This window comes from Ornithorhynchus anatinus, chromosome 1 (genome assembly GCF_004115215.2).
Source record: "Ornithorhynchus anatinus isolate Pmale09 chromosome 1, mOrnAna1.pri.v4, whole genome shotgun sequence".
NCBI lineage: Eukaryota > Metazoa > Chordata > Mammalia > Monotremata > Ornithorhynchidae > Ornithorhynchus > Ornithorhynchus anatinus.
Genome location: NC_041728.1, coordinates 138,045,084 through 138,066,673, shown reverse-complemented (window position 1 = coordinate 138,066,673; position 21,590 = coordinate 138,045,084). Strand labels below are relative to the sequence as shown.

The following is a 21,590-nucleotide window of genomic DNA, read 5'->3' as shown; positions in this document are numbered from 1 at the left end:
GAACGAAGAAGAAGAATATTTTTCTATACATGTATGTATATATAGATAGATAGATAGATAGATAGATAGGTAAAAAAATTTAGTACTTGCCACATAGTAAGCGATTAACGAATACTCCTCTGCTCCTCCTCCCCTCCCGATCACCCCAACTCGCTCCCTCTGCTCTCCCTTCTCCCCACCCCACAGAACTTGCGTATACAAGTACATATTTATTATTCTATTTATTTTATTAATCATGTATAAATTTATAATTCTCTTTATTTATATTAATGCTACTGATGCCTGTACTTTTTTGTTTTGATGTCTGCCTTCCCCCTTTCAGACTGTGAGCCCATTGCTGTGTAGGGATTGTCTCTAGCTGTTGCTAACTTATACTTTCCAAGTGCTTAGTACAGTGCTCTGCACACAGTAAGCGCTCAATAAATACGACAATGGATATTTGTTGCTGAATTGTACTTTACAAGTGTTTAGTACAGTGCTCTGCACACGGTAAGTGGTCAATAAGTACAATTGAATGAAAAAATGAATGAAATACCACATTTTTTAGTATGATATAAGCTAGACATAGCTGTTCTGTGATAGGACTTGGGGTATTGGGAATTAATTGAGAAAGGCTGTGTGCATATATATTTAAATTTCTTTTTAAAAATAAATCCGTTCACTTTGGGGGATAGAAATATTGGACCTTGGCGTAGGAAAACAGTGTAACCTAATGGAAAGCAGCATGGCCTAGTGGAAACAGCAGTATTTGGGTTCTAATCTCAGGCTTGCCACTTGCCTGTTATGTGACTCTGAGCAAGTCATTTAACTTCTCTGTGCCTCAGTTACCTCATCTGTAAAATGGGATTAAGACGGGGAGTACCATGTGGGACGTGGACTTTGTCCAACCTGTTGATCTTGTATCTACCCAAGCCTGGCACGAAGGAAGTGCTTAACAAATACCATTTTAAAAAAAAAAGGAAATTTCTGAGCTTCATCATTAATATGTGTGTCTCCCTCTAGACTGTGGGTTCCTTGTGGGCAGAGAGAGTGTTTACCACCTCGGTTACACTGTACTCTCCCAAGTGCTCACTACAGTGCTCTACACTTAGTAAGCACTCAATAAATATGACTGACTGAACCATTAAGCTGAACCTCAGTGGCCCCAGACGAATGGCTATTCATCCTATACCATCAGTCTCCAAAGAAGGAGAGTGCAAATCATTAGTCAAGAAAGCAATCCAATATCTCACTGCCCAGCAAGAGGTGGTTCATGCCTCATCTAAATCATTCCTGCTGCAATTTAAACCCATTTCCTAGTGTTCTCCTCTCAGAGAGAAGATCTGACCCCTGTCTTCTGTGTTATTAAACAGTTCAAATTCTGAAGACTTTTTCCAAGCACTCCACAGGCTTTTGTTTGGCTGAAAAGTGTTTCACTGTGGATCTGCACATTCAAGAGATGCAAATGAACACTTCTAAGATTTAAACCAATTACACCACATTCTTGTGGTAATGCTGCTTCTGATGTGAGGGGCAGCTAGAGGCACTAATTATTGGGAGCAGAAGAGAATTATTCTGTTTGTGTACTTAAATACCCACAGTCATCTAAGGCCTCTATTAGGCAAAAGAACAATGGGCTTCCGGAAAGAAAAAGCATTTTGATGCCCCTTTTTAAGCATTTTAAAGAACCCAGCACGTCCCCATCCTAAAACAGAGACTACTACTAGAACCACAAAAAGAAAATTCTGCTTTGCCCCAGAGGGGAGGGTATCCTGGCAGACCAGCCCCAAAGCTTTTACAGTTTTGTGTCTAGACTCTAAGTTCATTATGGGTAGGAACATATCTGTTAATTCTGTTGTATTGTACTCTCCCAAGCGCTTAGTAACGTGCTCTGCACATAATAAGTGCCTAATAAATACAATTGATTGTGTCCTTAGGAGCTACCTGAAGCAATTTCTTCAATGCTAAACTGACTAGACTAGCTTCACCTATGGAAAAACACATTCTCCAAGCGTGGCTTTTTGGGCTAATCCTCCTGCGCTCCACTAAGTGAACTCTTCTGAGGGCAGTAAAGTTTTGCCTGGCTTGCAAAACCAACTCTAATTTTATCATCATCTTTTAAAAACAAAACCAAAGCACTTCATTAAGGATAAATGATTTTCTTCAATCCTATCTTCAGGTTTCACAATATTCCCAATGTTCCAAATCCATCTCACGGATCTCACTGATGCCATTCCCAAAGGCACTGGGGAGTTTCTAATCTGCCCAGACATTAAGAAAAATACTTACTTGAGAATGATTAGACTGTAAGCTCTTTGTGAGCAGGGAATGTTTCTGATATATTGTTGTGTTGGACTCACCCAGGCACTTAGAACAGTGTTCTGTGAGCCCATCATTGGGCAGGGATTCTCTATCTGTTACCAAACTGTACATTCCAAGCGCTTAGTATGGTGCTCTGCACATAGTAAGCGCTCAATAAATACTTTTGAAGGAATGAATGTTCTGCACACAGTAAATAGAATTGATTGATTGGTTAGCTAAAGTTTATTCTCCTCAGTTTAAATCATGCTCTACTACAAGAGGCAATGTGACCCGAGTGGAATAAGCATGGACTTGGAAATCAAGAAACCTGAATTATTCCCAGTTCAGCCATTTGCTCACTGTGTGACCTTGGGCAAGTCACTTTACTTATCTGTGTCTCAATTTCCTCATCTGTACAATGGGGATCAAATACTACTCCCTCCTCCTACTTAGAATGGGAGCCCCATGTAGGACACGAACCGTGTCTGATGATCTCGTATCTTGTCGAGTCGTTTCCAGCCCATAGTGATTTCATGAACACACCCTACCCCTAGATGCAATCGTTCTGGTAGAGTATCTTTAGAGTTTTCTTGGTAAAAATATGGAAGTAGTTTACCATTGCCTGCTTCTGCACAGTAAACTTGAGTCTTCTCCCTTGACCCTTTCCCATTCTGCTGTTGCCTAGCACAGGTGAGTTATGACTTGTAGCAGATTGCCTTCTGCTTACTAGCCACTGCCCAAACTAGGAATGAAAATGCCTCTTCTTGATTCTCCCTCCTTTAGCCAAGAGTGATAGAGTACTAGAAACTCTCCAAGTGTGATCCCGAGAGGGTATCTTGAATCTACCCCAGGGCTTAGTACAATGTTTGGCATAGAGTAAGAACTTAAATACCAGAATTATTACATTCTAACTAACCTATATGGGTCCATTAAATGTAATTTGTTACAGAAAACAGAATGGCTTTTAGTTCTTTAAATTATGGAATATGAATCACAAATTTTACTCATAACATCATTCCATTCTCAGAAACAAAGGAAATACGGGGTCGGTAGCAAGATTAAAGTCAGAAATGCAACTGCAACATTTACTCTTTTGGCTGCTTAGTGATTTAGACTGTAAACTCTAGACTGTAAGCCTCTAGACTATAGCTATAGCCTATAAGGGATAGACTGTTAAACTCGTTGTGGGCAGGGAATGTGTCTGTTTATTGTTATAGTGTACTCTGCCAAGTGCTTAGCAGAGTGCTCTTCACACAGTAAGCACTTCATAAGTACAATTGACTGATTAGGCTTTGGGGAAGTTTATACATTCTGGTACAACTCAGTGGAGGTTACAAGGAAGTAGTGTGGTAGAGGGCAGATGAGGGAGGAGAAGCAGGGGAAGCACTTCAGGTTCTGGAAGAATTCTGCTCGCTGAAGAATAACTGCTTCCAGGAGATCACCACTACCGTCAGCGGCCCCATACTGCTCTCCCAGAAGCAATACCTTCGGCCTCCAACTAATGCTGGGCCAAACTTTAAAAGGTGAAGGAGACTCCCAAGACCTCAGTACACCCAAGAATGCGTGGGTCGACCCAACTCAGCCACAGACCACCACCCAAAGATCGATGGATGATAGAGCCTGCACAGAGGAACTGATTAGCGCACTAGAGGCTTGAGCGGTGTGGCTGGCACTCTCCCATCCCAGCCAGTTGTGCTCCTGCTGGAGCACCGAGTGCAACAAAAGAGTAAGCAAGCAGGGATGCAGCATGGCACCCATGTCAATCAGCTACAGGAACAACCGGTTCTAGAACTAAGGCCTACTGATTCCAGAGCAATGCTCTTTCCACAATTTTGATGACAACATGGTGACACGTGGGCATGTGATTCAACGATGGAATGCTGTTAACTTCTCGCAAAACATGCACAGCATTCGGCAATGCAGCTCGTAGCCTCCAAAACAATATTCAGCTCTGAAACCTCCTCTTTTTCTAAATTAAAGCTAGAGAAATGTGGTGTGCTTCAAAATGCAATTACTGTATGGTCCTTTGTATGTAACTGATGCTAATTTCGGGTTCCTTGAAGTTTTTTCCCTAATAAGGAAGGATTTTTCTCTAGAGCAACATGACCAGATTTCCCTTTGCATGGTAGATATTATACATAAAGGAAAAAATTCACCTGCTCTTCCCTCTTCATTCCACCACCAAATCATCTGAACTGAGGAGGCAGACAGTAAAATGCACTGAACCAGCATTTTCATTTGCCTAGTTATAAACAGTTTGCTTCAGGCAAATGGACCCAAGGCCACTCAAAGCTATTTCAGATAGAAATTGATTATAAAGGTTCTCCATTAACATGGGAGATTAATGGAAAAAGCCACCATGGAAGACTGCATTTTCCCTAATGAGGCAAGGATGAGAGGAGCATGATTGTTGTTCTACGATAACTATGATACACCAAAGTTGTATCGACTGAATGTGACTGAATGAATATCACTGGGAGGAACTTCACTCATTAACTATCCTTTTATTAACTATAGATTAATACTGCATAATAGAAAACATGCTGCTGAGAAGCAGTGTGGTATAGTGGATAGAGCATGAGCCTGGGAGTCAGGACACGGGTTCTAATCCCAGCTCTGCAACTTGCCTGCTGTGTGACCTTGGGCAAGTCATTTCACTTCTTTGTGCCTCATTTACCTCATCTGTTCAATGGAGATTGAGACTGAGAGCCCACATGGAACAGGGACTATGTCCAACTCAATACAACTCAATTTGAATCCACCATAGCACTTAGTACAGTCCCCGGCACAAAGTACATAGGTCTAATACATAGTACATATTAAGTGCTTAACAAATACCATCATTATTATCAGAATCCTGAAGAAAAAGCCTTTTTATTCATTGGCCCTTTAATTAAAAAAATATCCAATCAGCAAAGCTAGGAATAAGGGGAACAACCCACTTGTAAGGGACAATGTTACTTCTGATTTCCTAGGAGGAAATTACAAAGTCCTCAATTCATCTACTTCTCCCTGCCCGCTCTCCTCCAAAAAACCAGGGAGACTGCATCCCACCGTGCCTTCCACCGCCTCGGAGGTTAGGAAAAAAAAAGACAAAAAGCCCCAGGATGGGGCTCCACAAAACCCCGGGAAGACTGGAGGTTGCTGTAATCATTTCTGCGACTGTGGGCACATCCTGAACTCTGAGCCCCAAGGAACTGAAATTCTGTTCTTCTAGCCACAGCACCATACTGATTTCTGTTTTTATTTTGTGTATTTGTTTTTACTCTGTCTTAATGTTGCATCATTTTTGATGTCTGTCCCCAATCCCTTCTCCCCACATACACTCTTAGATTGTGAACCCTTTGAGGGACAGGGACCAGGTCAGTCAGTCAATACTATTTATTGAGAGCTTACTATATGCAGAGCACGGAACTAAGCGCTGGAGAGAGTACAATATAAAAGACACATCCCCTGTCCACAACACGCTTACAGTCTACAGGTGGGAATGGCTCATTCTCATCTGTGTATTCTCTTCCTGTGCTTAGAACAGTGCCCTGCATATAGTAAGTGCTTAATAAATATTATCACTACTACTCTATTGGCTCCAAGTACCTCCTGCCTAAGTCTCCCCTCCCCCCCTTCTTTGCGATATAAGGGAGTTATGTAAGACTATAGTTGGAAATCCAGCACAGAAACATGGGAAAAAATAGACTGTAGAGTCTCAGCTACGTTGTAAGCTCTTGGAAGGCAGGCTTCCCTAATTTCCCTTTAATATTTCCAAATGTCAGGTTCACTGCACATAATAGAGCTTAATAAATGATGCGGATGAACAAATAAGCACCAATAGGGTAAGAAGCACAGTCAGTTTTTCTAGTGCAGACCTGCTACATTCATACATGTTGGGTAGGGATTGTCTCTGTTACCGAATTGTACTTTCCAAGCACTTAGTACAGTGCTCTGCAAACAGTAAGTGCTCAATAAATATGACTGAATGAATGAATTAATGAATCAGGCCCGATTTACTGATGGTTTCAAATACTTTTGGATCAATATGGTCTTGCCTAGTGGGCCACTGTGCTTCCTGCACAGATCCCTCGGGATGTTCTGAGGGATGTTTGATGCCAAATATTCTGAGGCCAGCTTAAATAAGGCCTCCTCAAACTACCGTGGGCACAAACTCATACAGCTGGCTTGGAATTCTAGCTCTTTATAGTGAGGCAAACAGAGGGAGAGTTGGGCAAATTCTCAATGCTATGCTTGTCTCCCTCCATGAGGACCCACTTCTGCTAACCAGTAGCTCAATATGACACGGGGACTCCCTAAAAGACCTCTTGTCCTGCCTCTCCAAATTGAAGTGAGCATAGGCTATAAAAGAGTGATCTATATCTGTCAGGACATCAATACCAACAAGAACTACTTAGGTTTCCACAGTATTGTGCTATTTGCAATGCTACCCAAAATATATCTATCTCCAAGGAAGGATAATTTATAATCAATGGTATTTATTGAGCAATTACTGTGTGCAGAGTACTGTAATAAGCATTTTAGAGAGTACAGTACTGAGTTGGTAGACATGATCCCTGCCCACAACAAAATTCCAGTAATTGTTATTCCCACAGTTTACTTTATTTCGATTTGTAATTCTGAGCGATCTCAAAAGAGTGCATAGCAATGATATTTGATTTACCCTGATAGTCTTTCAGGACTGATTTGGCACAGGACTTTTGCTTATGATTTCACTTGGCTTCCCTTTTAAGACAGTTTACAAGAGGCAGGACTTTAAAGAGTCCAGGAAGGAAGGAATGCTGTGGTAGATCCAAGCCAAGGTATAGGACAGATGAGTGGGGAATCTGGCACATACTAGAAAAGAAAAAAAATTTTACCAAGAAAGGAACTCAAGCTGAGACACTGGGATTCCTAAATTTAGCTGACTATGGAGATATTTTCTTCTGATACTCCTGAGAGGAAACACCGCCAAAAAATGGCAAATAACATTACTACTACTACTAATGCTGGTCATTACAATGGCAAATTGTCCATGGGATTAGAATGGTAGAGAGAAAAGCTATGAAATTTAGCTCCTGGTCTATTTTTGTTTTCTTTTCTAGTCTCACAGTGTAGAAGGGTTTCCTGACTTCCCAAAGAACAGCTTCCACAGGGCACTCACAACATCCTTGAAGTTTCAAAATAGACTCCAACTGGCTTACTCCCTACTGCCAGTGGAAACTGATTTAGTCTAGCTCACAGGAAGGGCACCAAGCAACCTGCTGTCAGTTTCCCTTCCTCTTATGATTTTGATTCTGCTGAAGGTGAAAGACAGCATCATTTGAATCCCAGGTTGTAATCACTGCACAGTCAAGGCTAACACTTCTAGTGTAGAGGGCTTGGCATAGAAAAATGGAAAAAAGGATTTCATGGGCTTTTTTTCACTAATACTACTGTTATTTCTCCACAGAGACATCTGCTTTCTGCCTAACTCTGCAGAGTGCTGTGAATTTTGGGGTCTGACCAAACCAAGATTCAAATGCATTTTCCTTCATGTCTTTCAACACAGCCCTCCGCTTTCAATCATTGTCTTTCTGGGCCAAAAGAAATACAGCTCAAATCCAATCTTCAAGAAATAACCTGCTAATTACCAAAGCAACAAAACACAGATGGGATTCAACAGAGATAAAACCAATTATTACAGCAAAGAAACATTGAAAATACTTAATTTGAAAGGCACATTTTTTTTAAAAAAAGAAGGATTCAGTGTCCAACCATCTGCAAAATAGAATGTTTATTTCACAGATGTGGAACTTTCACTTGGATGCTTCAATTTTTTTTTTTTTTTTTTGGATTTCCACCATGGAGCCCACATAAAGGTTTCCCTAAAATACTATGCTTTATAAATTGGCTTGCTGCAATGGAAAATAAAATTAAGGGAATATGCTTAAGAATTTCATATATGGAAATTATTATGCAAATTATTATCTGGCATCATAAATGCTCCCACAGATATGCAGGAAGTTGGTTTGGTGGGGGAAAAACAAGAATAGCCCTAGTCTGGGTAAAATGTACAGTGATTTCTTCCTCATAAACTGTTCCATTGGAATGATGTGAATGCACATCAAAAACCAAGTAAGGGAAAATGAAATAAAATCGCTAAAACAATAGTGAAACTCATGATGGTTTTGATACTTGCCTGCAGAGCTCGTAGGAAGTTCACACCCTTTCTGTATCTTTTCAGGCAGACATGCCAACTTTTCACTTTGGGGGTAAGAGCAACAGGACAATGGGCTTCACTATCACTGCCCTTTCTTAGTTCTCCATTTTTTTTAATGGTATTTGTAAAGTGCTTACCATGTGCCAAACGCTATACTAAGCGCTGGGGTAGAAACAAGCTAATCAGGTTGGGCAGGGGTGACCCACATGGGTCTACCTGTCTTAATCCCTAGTTTACAGATGAGGTAACTGAGGCACAGAGAAGTTAAGTGACTTGTCCTAACCGTTTTTAAGAGTGATAACCGAGAGTTAGAACAACCACACCAACCCGATAACAGGAGGTACTTGGCTTATTTATTCAGAAATAGGAAGAGTAGATGTGCATGCTCCAATCAGCAGAGGGAGAACCAAAGGCTCTGTGAAGAGACTGTGGGAATCGGGGGAGTCTCAGTAGCAAACGATAAGCAGCGCATTTTTATAAGCCACGCCGGTTTACTCTAAAGAGTGACTGGGGCAGGAGCTTTGCATGCATGACAACAGAAGGAGAGGGCTATGTGCACGTTATCGCCTTGTAAAATATCCTCCCGATGAAGTCCGGTATTTTCCCACAGTCCAGATGTTTGGGCTTGTTCTTACTCTGTGATACATAAACCCCCCTTTTGGTGAGATAAGAACTACATCCCTCAAGCTGGCTTTTCTACACCTGGTGCAGAGATGTGGTTATCAGGGGCCTTCCTCCCAGGAATGTGCTGGTTCTGTCTGATCGAGCGGGATGCCATTGTACAGAATACAGGGGTCATAAGAAGGGCAAGTAAAAAGGCCTCCATCTGGGCCTGGAGGTCCTTCAGGACCTCTTTGCCATCTTATACCTTCAGGCTGTAACAAAGCTCTTCCACAAACCCACAAACCCACAAACTCGCCTAAGGTCACACAGAAGCAAGTGGCAGAGCCAGGATTAAAACCCAGGCCCACACTCTTTCCACTAGGATATATTGCTTCCCACAGTCAGGGACTGCAGGTAGAAAGAAGAAAATGCCTGTGTATTTGTGTGTGTTCATGGGCAATGTGTGCGAACACACACACAGAAGAATATACAAAAAAAGCACTTTGAGCTTGATGCTCCATTCATCCATTCATTCAATAGTATTTATTGAGCGCTTACTGTGTACAGAGCACTGTACTAAGCACTTGGAAAGTACAATTCGGCAACAAATAGAGACAGTCCCTACCCAACACCAATAACCAATAACCATATGGGAAGCAGCATAGCTCAGTGGAAAAGAGCCTGGGCTTCGGAGTCAGAGGTCATGAGTTCGACTCCCGGCTCTGCTACTTGTCAGCTGTGTGACTGTAGGCAAGTCCGTGGCTCAGTGGAAAGAGCACGGGCTTTGGAGTCAGGGCTCATGAGTTCGAATCTCAGCTCTGCCACTTGTCGGCTGTGTGACTGTGGGCAAGTCACTTAACTTCTCCGTGCCTCAGTTCCCTCATCTGTAAAATGGGGATTAAGACTGTGAGCCCCACGTGGGACAACCTGATTCCCCTATGTCTACCCCAGCGCTTAGAACAGTGCTCGGCACATAGTAAGCGCTTAACAAATACCAACATTATTATTATTAAGTCACTTAACTTCTCTGGGCCTCAGTTACCTCATCTGTAAAATGGGGATTAACTGTGAGCCTCACGTGGGACAACCTGATTACCCTGTATCTACCCCAGCGCTTAGAACAGTGCTCGGCACAGAGTAAGCGCTTAACAAATACCAACATTATTATTATTATATTATTAACCACATATTCAATGTCACCAAATCCTGTTAGTTCTACCTTTGAGAAACTGCTAAAAATTCTCCCTTTCCTCTCCATCCAAACTGCTACTACACTAATCCGAGCATTTATTCTATCCAGTCTTGACAACTGCATCTGTCTCTTCACTGACTTCCCTGCCTCCTGTCTCTCCCCACTGCATTCCATATTCATTCAATCATATTTATTGAATGCTTAATGTGCTCAAAACGCCATACTAAGCACTAGGGAGAGTATAACACAACAACAAACATACTTCACTCTGCTAACTGGATCAATTTTTTACAAAACCATTCAGTCCATGTTTCCCCACTTCTCCCCATCCACCTCTGCATCAAACAGAAACTCTTTACCATCGGCTTTAAAGCACTCAATCAGCTTGCCCCCTCACACCTTACCTCCTTGATCTCCTATTACAACTCTGCCCGTCCACTTGGTTACTCTAATGCCAGCCTGCTCCGCCAACCCCTTTCCCACATCCTCTCTCTAGCCTAGAACTCCCTCCCCCTCCATTTAACTACTTTTTGTCTCAGCTTCCTCATTTGTAAAATGGGGATTAAATCCTACTCCCTCCTACTTGAGAGTGTGATTCCCATTAGAACAGGAACTGCCTAACCTAATTATCTAGAATCTACTCCAGTGCTTAGAGTACTGCATGGAAAATAAAAAGCACTTAAGTAACAGAATTACTATTATTATAATCATCCAACAAGCTCTCAACAAGACCTTTAGAACAATGTACTTGGTACCATGAGTTTAATCACAATTTTATTTTTAGATGAAAACACATTTTGGGAAGAAATTTGCAAAAAGTGAGAATTTTCATGACAATGAGTACTGATGAGAGTTTCTTACACAGCATCTGCATTTTTTGGCATGTTATAAAAATGTTTAATTGTCAGTAGCTTCCTTAGGAGTCATGAGATGATGGCAATGAATGTGATCCATTTTATGTATTTATTGAGTGCTTACTGTGTGCAGGGCACTGTACTAAACGCTTGAGAGAAAACAACACAACAATATAACGGACATATTGCCTGCCCACAAGAAGTTTACAGTCCAGAGAAGTGAACATTAATATAAATAAATTACTGATGTGTACCAAGTCAGAGTGTTGCAGAAAGGAGTGGGAAAAGAGGAAATGAGGCCTTAGTCAGGAAAGCCTCTTGGAGATGTGTCTTCAATAACACTTTGTGGGTGGGGAGAGTAATTGTCTGTAGGGTATGAAGAGGGAGGACATTCCAGGCTAGAAGCAAGACATGGGTGAGAAGTCAGAGGCAAGATAGATGAGATCGAGGTTCAGTGAGAAGATTGGCATTAGAGGAGCGAAGTGTGCGAGCTGGGTTGTAGAAGGAGAGTAGTGAGGTGAGGTAGGAAGAGGCAAGGTGATTAAGTACTTTAAGGCCAATGGTAAGGAGTTTCTGTTGGTGCGGAGGTGAATGGGCAATGATTGGCTTGTGCTTGTGAGGGCTTTTGAGGCAGGAAGAATGGTGTTGCCATCTACAGTGATGGAAAAGTCAGGGGGAGGACAGGGTTTGGGAGAGAAAATAAGGAGTTCTGCTTTAGACAGGTTAAGTTTCAGATGACAGCAAGAAAACCAAGTAGAGATGTCTTGAAGGCAAGAGGAAATGTGAGACTGCAGAGAGGGAGAGAGACCAAGGCTGGAGATAGAGATTTGGGAATCCTCTGCAGCTGGTAGTTGAAACCATGGGAGTGAATGGGTTCTCCAAGGGAGTGGGTGTAGATGGAGAATAGAAGGGGCTTCAGAACTGAATCTTGAGGGATCCCCACAGTTAGGGAGTGAGAGGCAGAGGAGAAGCCTGCAAAAAAAACAGAGAATGAACAGCCAGAGAGATAGGAGGAGAACCAAGAGAGGTCAGTATCAGTGAAGCCGAGTTGGATAATGTTTCCAGGAGAAGGGGGTGGTTGACAATGTCCAAGGCAGCTGAAAGGTCAAGGAGGATTAGGATGGAGTAAAGGTTGTTGGATTTGGCAAGAAGAAGATCAATGGTGACTTTGAGGGGGCAGTTTCTGTGAAGTGAAGGGGACAGAAGCAAGATTGGAAGGGATCAAGAAGAGAACTGGAGGAGAGGAACTTGAGACAGCAGGCTTGACAACTCACTCAAGGAATTTGGAGAGGAATGTTAGGAGGGAGATAGGGTGATAACTGGAGGGAACAGTGGGGTCACGGCAGTGTGACTTATTGGAAAGAGCATGGGCTTGGGAGTCAGAGGTCATGGGTTCTAATCTTGGCTCCGCCACTTGTCAGCTGTGTGACTTTGGGCAAGTCACTTAACTTCTCTGTGCCTAAATTACCTCATCTGTAAAATGGGGATTAAGACTGTGAGCCCCACGTGGGACAAGCTGATTACCTGTATCCCCCCCAGCTCTTAGAACGGCACCTGACACATAGAAGGACTTAAATACCACCAATATCAAGACAGCTTCAATTCAATCTGGTTCTTAAGTCTGTTTTAACTATATATAAAACAAGTCCTGTTATTTCTGTTTATCTAGCAATATAATGAGGGATAACAAGCACTTTGGGCTTCTCTAAGAAAGATCTGAATTAGTTCTACTGAAGAGGCTCAATCAATCCATCAATCATTCAATTTTGATTGAGTGCTTATTGTATTCAGAACAATGTACTAAGTGCTAGGGAGGGTGTAATATAACAGAGTTGGTAGACATGTTCACTGCTCACACGAAGTTTACAGTGCAGAGTGGAAATAGATAAAAAAGAAATTGTGTATATGTACAGAAGTGTGGTAGGGCTGAGGGTGGAGTGAATATCAAGTGTTTAAAGCGTACTGATTCCTCAAATCCCACAATTACTCTACACCCTTCAAAGCCTTATTGAAGGCACATCTCCTCCAAGAGGCCTTTACAGACTACCCCACGTTCCTCATTTCCCACTCCCTTCTGCATCATCCTGACTTGCTCCCTTTACTCTTTCCCCCACACCCAGCCCCACAGCACTTATGTGTATATTGTCATTTGATTTATTTGTATTAATGTCTGTTCTCCCCACTCTAGACTGTGAGCTCATTGTGGGCAGGAAATGTCACTGCTTATTGCTTATTGTACTTTCCCAAGTGCTTAGTACAGTGCTCTGCACAAAGTAAGGGCTTAATAAATACGATTGAATAAATGAAAGTGCAAGGGCAACACGGAAGGGAGAGGGAGTAGGAGAAAGGAGGACTGAGTCGAGTGAGGCATGATATTAGTAGAGCTTTGAAGGTGGAAAGAGTGGTGGTGGCCTGTTAGATATGAAAAGGGCAGGAGTCCCAAACAAGGCGGGGAGAGGAGGGTCATGGGCAAGGGGTCAGCTGCAAAACAGACAAGATTAAGGCCAATGAGAGGGTGTGTCAGAGGAGCTAATTCCACAATAGAGATGTCACAGAAGGAGTCATTTCGTTCTTTATTCTACACCTTGCTGAAATTCTGCCCTATGTTTCTTTCATCCTGAAGATGTTCTCTCTCTATTTTTGCTTTGCCAACAGAATAATATATCTGAGTTTTAAAACCATTAAAAACCAATGTTTTTCTTTTAAATTTAATAAGTTGGCAATAAGAATTATGTTCACATAGAACCACCCTTCATTTCCTTTTACATCCCCATTATTATTGTCTGTCTAAAAATTAAGGGTGTTGCATAAGTCACTCAAATATAATTATTAAGTGCAGAGCACTGTTCGAGTGTTTGGAAGAGTACAATACAATAGAGTAGGTAGACATGATCTCTGCCTATTGGGGCTTACAGACTAGAGAAGGAGACAGACAGAATAAATTACAGAGGAGTACATACATAATTGCTGCAGGGGTGAGGTGAGGATAATAGTGTTTAAGGGTTACAGCCCAAGTACATGCATAGGTGATGTAGAAGGGAGGGCCAACAGGAGAAAGCAAGGGCTTAGTCTGGGAGGGCTTCTGGAGGAAGATGTGCTCTGAGTAGGGCTTTGAAGACAGGGGGAGTGATTATCTGTCAGATGTAAATGGGGAGGGAGGTCCAGGCCAAAGGGAGGATGTGAAAATGGGGTCCGTAGCAAGATACACAAGACTGCGATACCAGGAGTAGGCAGGCTTTAGGAGAGTGATGTGTGCAGGCTGAGGTGTAGTAGGAAATCAGTGAGGTAAAGTAGGACAGGGAGAGCTGATCGAGTGCTTTAAAGAGGATATTTACAGAGCTTATGTTTCATGTGGAGATGGATGGGCAATCACTTTGCATTCTTGAGGAATGGTAAGATGTGGACTGAGTTTTGCGGGGAGTTCGGGTTGGTTTTTTTTTTAGAAAAATGATCTGGACAGCAGAGTGAAGTATGGACTAGAGAGGGAAGAGACAGGAGGCAGGGAGGTCAATGAGGAGGCTGATGCATAAGTCAAGGAAGCCTAGAATAAGTGCTTGGATCAGTGTAGGTGCAGTTTGTATGGGGAAGGACAGATTCTAGAGGTGTTGTGAAAGTAGAACCACCAGGATTTGCTAACAGACTATGTGGGTTGAATGAGCGAGAGGATACGAGGATAAAGCCACGTTTACGAGCTTGTGAGACAGGGAGAATAATAGTGTTGTCTCAGTTATGGGAAAGTCTGGAGGAGGCCAAGATCTAAGTGGGAAGATGAGGAGTTCTGTTTTGGACATGTTAACTCTGAGGTAATGCCAGGACAACCAAGAAGAGATGTCCTGAAGTCAGGAATACATATGACACTGCAGAGAAGGAGAGAGGTCAGGGCTGGAGAAGTAAAATGAGTGACATCTGTGTAAAGATGGTAGTTGAAGACAAGGAAGCAAACGACTTCTCCAAGTTAATGGGTGTAGACGAATAGAAAGGGGCTTAGAATGGAGCCTTGAGAGACTTCCATAGTTCAAGGGTGGGAGACAGCGGAGCTGGTGAAAGATACTAAGAAGCAGCAGCAAGGAGAGAACAGTGTCAGCAAAGATGAGGTTAGGCAATGATCTTCAGTGTCAAAGGCAGCTGAAAAGTCAAAGATTAGGATGAAGGCATTGGATTTAATAATGTTGGTATTTGTTAAGCACTTACTATGTGCAGAGCACTGTTCTAAGCACTGGGGTAGATACAGGGTAATCAGGTTGTCCCACATCAGGCTTACAGTCTTAATCCCCATTTTACAGATGAGGTAACTGAGGCACCGAGAAGTTAAGTGACTTGCCCACAGTCACACAGCTGACAAGTGGCAGAGCCGGGATTCGAACCCATGACCTCGGACTCCAAAGCCCAGGCTCTTTCCACTAAGCCACACTGCTTCTCTAAAGGTGGTCTTTGGTGACTTTAGAGAGGGCATAAGCCATATAGCAGGGGTTCAAGGAAAGAGAACTGGAGAAGAGGAAATGGAGGCAGCTCATGTAACAACTAGAAAGGGCTTTAGAAGATGGAAGATGGGACGATAATCCATCAGGCTCCTCACTGATTTCCCTGCCTCTCTTCTCTCTCTTTTTTCTCTCTTTCTCTCTCCCCCTTTCTCTCCAGTCTATACTTGACTCTGCTCCGTGGTTCATTTTTCTTTAAAAAAACATTCAGTCCACATCTCCCCACTCCTCAAAAACCTCCAACAGTTACCCATCCAGCTCTGTATCAATGAGAAACACCTTGCTACTACATTTCACTCGATCAGTTCTCCCCCTCCCACCTTATCTCACTGATCCTTTTCTACAACCCAGTTGCGCACTTCACTCCAAAGCCCATTTACCCACTGTACCTTGATCTTGTTTCTCATCCCTGCCCACTTGTACAAAGTTTCCCTCTGGCCTGAAACTTCCTTGCCATTGATATCCAACACACTACCTCTCTACCCACCTTTAAAGCCATACTAAAATCACATTTCCTCCACAAGGCCTTCCTTATGCCCTCATTTCCCTTATTCACTTTTCATACTGTGTCATTTATACACCTGGATCTTAACCTCTTATGTGCTCGATACTTACCCAGTACTTGCCCCAAAGCACTTATGTACATATCCCTTATCGTTCCCATTTCCCCTAGCCATAATTTTAATGTCTGATTCTTCCCCTAGCCTGTAAGCTCCTTTTGAGCAGGCACTGTCTAGCAACTCTATTATATTGTGTCCTTCCAAGTGCTTACTACAGTGCTCTGCGCACAGTAAATCCTCAAGAAGTAGCATGGACTAGTGGAAAGAGCAGGAGAAAGGTGTGGAAGTCAGAAGGACGTGGGTTCTAATCCCGGTTCTGCTACTTGTCTGCTGTGTGACCTTGGGCAAGTCACTTCACTTCTCTGAGCCCCAGTTTCCCCATCTGTAAAAGGGGAATTAAGACTGTGAGCCCTGTGTTGGACAGGGATTGTGTCCAACCTGATTATCTTTCATCTACCTCAGTGCTTGGAGCAGTGCCTGGCACGGAGTAAGCGCTTAACAAATACAACAATTAATAAGCAGAATATTTTGGTTTGACTGATTGATTATGTATCATGAGACCAAGGAAGGGGTTTTTTTAGGACAGGGGCTATATGGGCATGTTTAAAAGCAGTGAAAGCCATTTACAAATTTTAAGTGCACCATAAAATATTTTTCCAGTACATTTTCTTCATCATTTATGGGGCTTCAATGACCATGAGATATTATTAGCCCAGCTGACCTAGTACAGTCATTGAACATTCATTTTCTAGAGGACCTCATAGGGCTTTATAGATACATAAAGTCTACCATTTGTCCTAGTTCTAGGAGTCCAGACAGGTTAAAACACCATACTATTTTAATGAGTGTCTTTGCATCAATATATATTCCAGAAAGTTTCTTATAATAGAAAAATTTATCCCCACACAGTGTACGTTTGAAACATTTTGGCAAATGATAATAGTAACAAAGGAAGAGCTATAGTTCTAAAGTTAACGTGATCTACAATGCACTTAATAGAACTTGGGCAATATGGATAAAAGGTAATTCCAAAGATCAGAACAATAATTACCTGTGATATATAACCTGGTGGCACATGAATAGGTGGAATGGATCCATTGGGTGACATCATGGGAACCTCGGCAGGTCCTGAGAGAGAAGAGACATTTTAATATCGACAAAGAAAAAGCTATTAATTTGGAGCAGTTTACACAATTTAAGAGTTTTAAACGTTTTACATATCTGCTTATTGTTTTGTTTGCCAAATCCTACCCATGACAAGACAAAAAAAGTTTGGTTTATTCTGTATAGAATGAGATTTTTAAAATGAACCAGCTAAAACAAACCTGTCTTGGATTTCTGACCACCAAAAGAAACTCAGAAACCAGAACCCCCTCCTATAATTCCTACAAATAAATAATGCCCTGAAGATGCCTTGCTTTGAGTGTTCTGTGGTGTTCTCAGTAAAATTCAATTGTTTTAAATTATGCCAATGCTTGAATCAGAAAATAGGGTACCTAGCCACCTGGGAAACAGCTGTCACTTGGAATGAAACCACCATCAGTTAATTAGTTCATGTTCAGAAATAAAACAAGTCCTCTGCAGACACTAGTGCAAGATCCAGGGTCTCTGCTGCCTTCCTTTGTAGCAAAACGGTGTCACATTGGTCAATCAGTGGTATTTACTGCCGATGTGCAGAGCACTGGACTATGTGCTTGGGAGAGTCCAATTCAACAGAATTAGCAGACACAATACCTGCCCATAACGTGAATGCATCAAGCACTGTTCTAAGCAGAACTTGTGGGTGAAAGGAAGAGAGAAGCAGGGTGGAGAAGAAGGAAATCCCTATTGTAGTCCTGGGGCTACCAAGAACTGCTCTGCCAGCAACCTGGGCTACCAAGAACTGCTCTGCCAGCAGCCATCAGAGGTCCTGAGGCCACCATCCTGAGTGCTCCAGAGATACCTTCTCTCCTTATAACTATGGTACTTCTTAAATGCTTACCACGTGCCGAGCACTGTATTACACACCGGGGTAGATAGCGGATAATCTGGTATAATCATAGTCCCTGTCCCACATGGGCTCAAAGTCTAAGTAGGAGGGAGTAAGGTTTAACCCCCATTTTACAGATGAAGAAACTGAAGCACAAGAAGTTTAGTGACCTGCCTAAAGTCACGGCAGCAAGTGGTGGAGGTGGGATTAGAACTCGAGTCCTGATGACTCCCAGGCTCGTGGTCTTTCTACTAGGCCAAGCTGCTTCAAGTCACAGGAAAGCGGTGTGGCCTAGTAGAAAGAGGCCACAGGAAGCAAGTGCTTAGTACAGTGTTCTGCATACAGTAAGGGCTCAATAAATATGATTGGATGAATGAATGAATGAAGCCTCTGTTTCAGGTGCAGAGGCCCCTGAGAGAGTAAGAGCCTGATTGTCCCAATTCCTAAACTTCTGTCCTAATAATGAGCTATGGAGGAACATGAACTCTTTCAGAGTTGGGACAAAAGGACCATTCAGTACATTTCCAGTACAGGTGTATCCTGGGTTCCTTACAGCCCACAACATATAAAATTCAGAGATATGGAGGCATTAATTGCTGAAGTGGTGGAGGAGTCATAAGCCCCACCTGACATTAAATCGCAGTTGGTAAATCACTTCCCTCCTCACTCCCTCCTTCCCCATCTCTTGCCTCTCAGTTCTGTCCTATCCCTCTCCAATCCTACACACTTTTCATCTCTTCTTTAAACCCCTTCCCCAAAGGACACCCCCAACCCCAATCAACCACCATGAGAAGCAGCGTGACCTAATGGAAAAGAGCAGGGGCCTGGGAGCCAGAAGATCTGGATTCTAATCCTGGCTGTGCCACTCGTCGGCTGGGTGACTTTAGGCAAGTCACTTCACTGTGCCTCAGTTTCCTCATCTGTAAAATGGAGATTAAGACTGAGCCCCATGTGGGACAGGGACTGTGTCCAACCTTATTATATCTACCCCAGGATTTCAGCATTTATGGGGCCTCAATGACCACGAGATATTAGCCCAGCTAATTTTCTACAAGACCTCAGAGTGCTTTATAGATACATAAACTCTACCAATTGTCCTAGTACTACGAATCCAGACTGGTTAAAAATACCATACTATTTTAATTAGTATTCTCATATCCAAAATACTATATTCCAGAAACTTCCTATAATATAAAAATTTAACCCCACAGAGTAAGAACTTAATACTGCAATTATTATTATTATTAATATTGGTAATAATTTATTTTTTTAAATAACCATGACAAGTAGGGGCCCAGTCAAGTCACAGGTTGCTACCAGGTGAAGAGGGGCAGGAATATGTAAGCAAGAGTCGTGGTTAGCACCTTCCCTGTGTGGGCCAGCACCTGGAGTGGACCCCAATCCCTCTCCTTGTCCCAAGGACCAGGGACTCACATCACTTTAATCCAGTTGTCTCCTTGTCACCATTCCCTAGCTGAATATCCTTCCCCCTCCCAATCCTCCTGTCACCCCTTCCATGTACACCTCCCTCCCTCAGACGCACGCACACACACAGTTCTCTCCACCAAACCCTGGAGGGAGAAGCAGCGTGGCTCAGTGGAAAGAGCACGGGCTTTGGAGTCAGGGCTCATGAGTTCGAATCCCAGCTCTGCCACTTGTCGGCTGTGTGACTGTGGGCAAGTCACTTAACTTCTCCGTGCCTCAGTTCCCTCATCTGTAAAATGGGGATTAAGACTGTCAGCCCCACGTGGGACAACCTGATTCCCCTATGTCTACCCAAGCACTTAGAACAGTGCTCGGCACATAGTAAGCGCTTAACAAATACAAATACCAACATTATTATTCCAGATTCCCTAAAGGGAATCCAGATTCTGATCCTGGGGTCTGATTCAAATAGAACAGGAAAAGCACCATGGAGACCTCTGATGGGCACAGTCCCAAGAGCCAACACAACCACAGCTATTCAAGGCTACTGGCTGGAAGCCCCCAAAACGGGAATACGGGAATGTTTCCGCTGGCAGGCTCAGGATCTGGAGCTCTAGGGACAGGAGTATGAGCAGGAAGGGGGGAAGGTAGGACAGTTGAGAGAATGCCAGGCGCAGTGGATAGAGCCCAGGCCTGAGAGTCAGAAGGTCATGGGCTCTAATCCCAGCTCTGCCACTTGTCTGCTGGGTGGCCTTGGGCACGTCATTTCACTTCTCTGGGCCTTAGTTACCTCATCTGTAAAAATCTGTCAGAATAACAAACAATAATTGTGGTATTTGTTAAGTGCTTACTTTGTGCCAAGCACTGTTCTAAGCACTAGGGTAGATACAAGATAATCAGGCTGGACACAAGACAGGAGGCTCACAGTCTTAATCCCCATTTTACAGATGATAATAATAATAATAATAATGTTGGTATTTGTTAAGCGCTTACTATGTGCCGAGCACTGTTCTAAGCGCTGGGGTAGACATAGGGGAATCAGGTTGTCCCACGTGGAGCTCACAGTCTTAATCCCCATTTTACAGATGAGGGAACTGAGGCACAGAGAAGTTAAGTGACTTGCCCACAGTCACACAGCCGACAAGTGGCAGAGCTGGGATTCGAACTCATGAGCCCTGACTCCAAAGCCCATGCTCTTTCCACTGAGCCATGCTGCTTTTCTACTGAGCCACATAGAAGTGAAGTGACTTACTTGAGATCACCCAGTAGGCATATTGCCCCAAATCAGAAGCTGAAAGACTAGTCTGACCAGTTGTCTGGATTCATGCTGGGCAGTCCAGTTTTAGCTGGTGTGGCTCCTGTCCAGTATAGATATGTCCCCAGGCGCCTTTCTGTCCTGCTTCTTTAGTTTCAGGGGCCAACCCCCTCTCGCACTCTTTCACTCTCGTTGCCGCAGCTTCTGTGTCTCGGATGTGTTCAGAAGGACCCAGTGGCTTTGGACCAGGGGCCCTTCCCTGGAGAAACACGCCCGGCTCGGGGGAGGACTCGGGTTAATGTCTTTATAGTGGTCTATATGACGTCATGATACTATATGGTGCCTGCTCTAATAACTGTGACATCTAGACTGTAAGCCAGTTGTGGGCAGGAATTATTATTATTAATAATGATAATAATAATAATAATGGTGTTTGTTAAGCGCTTACTATGAGCCAGGCACTGTACTAAGCGCTGGAGTGGATACAAATAAATCAGGTTGGATACAGTCCTTTGTTCCACATGGGGCTCACAATTTCAATCCCCATGTGGGGCTCACAGTCTCAATCCCCATTTTACAGATGAGGTCACTGAGGCACAGAGAAGTGAACTGACTTGGCCAAGGCCACCCCAGAAGACAAGAGTGGCAGAGCTGGAATTAGAACCTATGATCTTCTGACTCTCAGGTCTGTGCTCTATCCACTATGCCATGCTGCTTTTTGACTTTACTGCAAAAACCTAGGAAAAGGCAATACACAAATAAGACTGGGTAGTAATTCCATACCCAA

General features: G+C 43.1%; 1 protein-coding gene across 4 annotated transcripts in view; it reads right to left on the bottom strand.

Annotated features, from left to right (window-relative positions):
- The window catches only part of FNDC3B (fibronectin type III domain containing 3B), a 418,267-nt gene that overhangs the window by 176,831 nt on the left and 219,846 nt on the right, over positions 1–21,590 (bottom strand). For all 4 annotated transcript variants that reach the window (XM_029057950.2, XM_029057966.2, XM_039913103.1 and 1 more), the window contains exon 5: positions 17,206–17,282. In XM_029057950.2, coding sequence (XP_028913783.1) covers positions 17,206–17,282 — 77 coding nt within the window. The remainder of the gene's footprint in view (positions 1–17,205; positions 17,283–21,590) is intronic.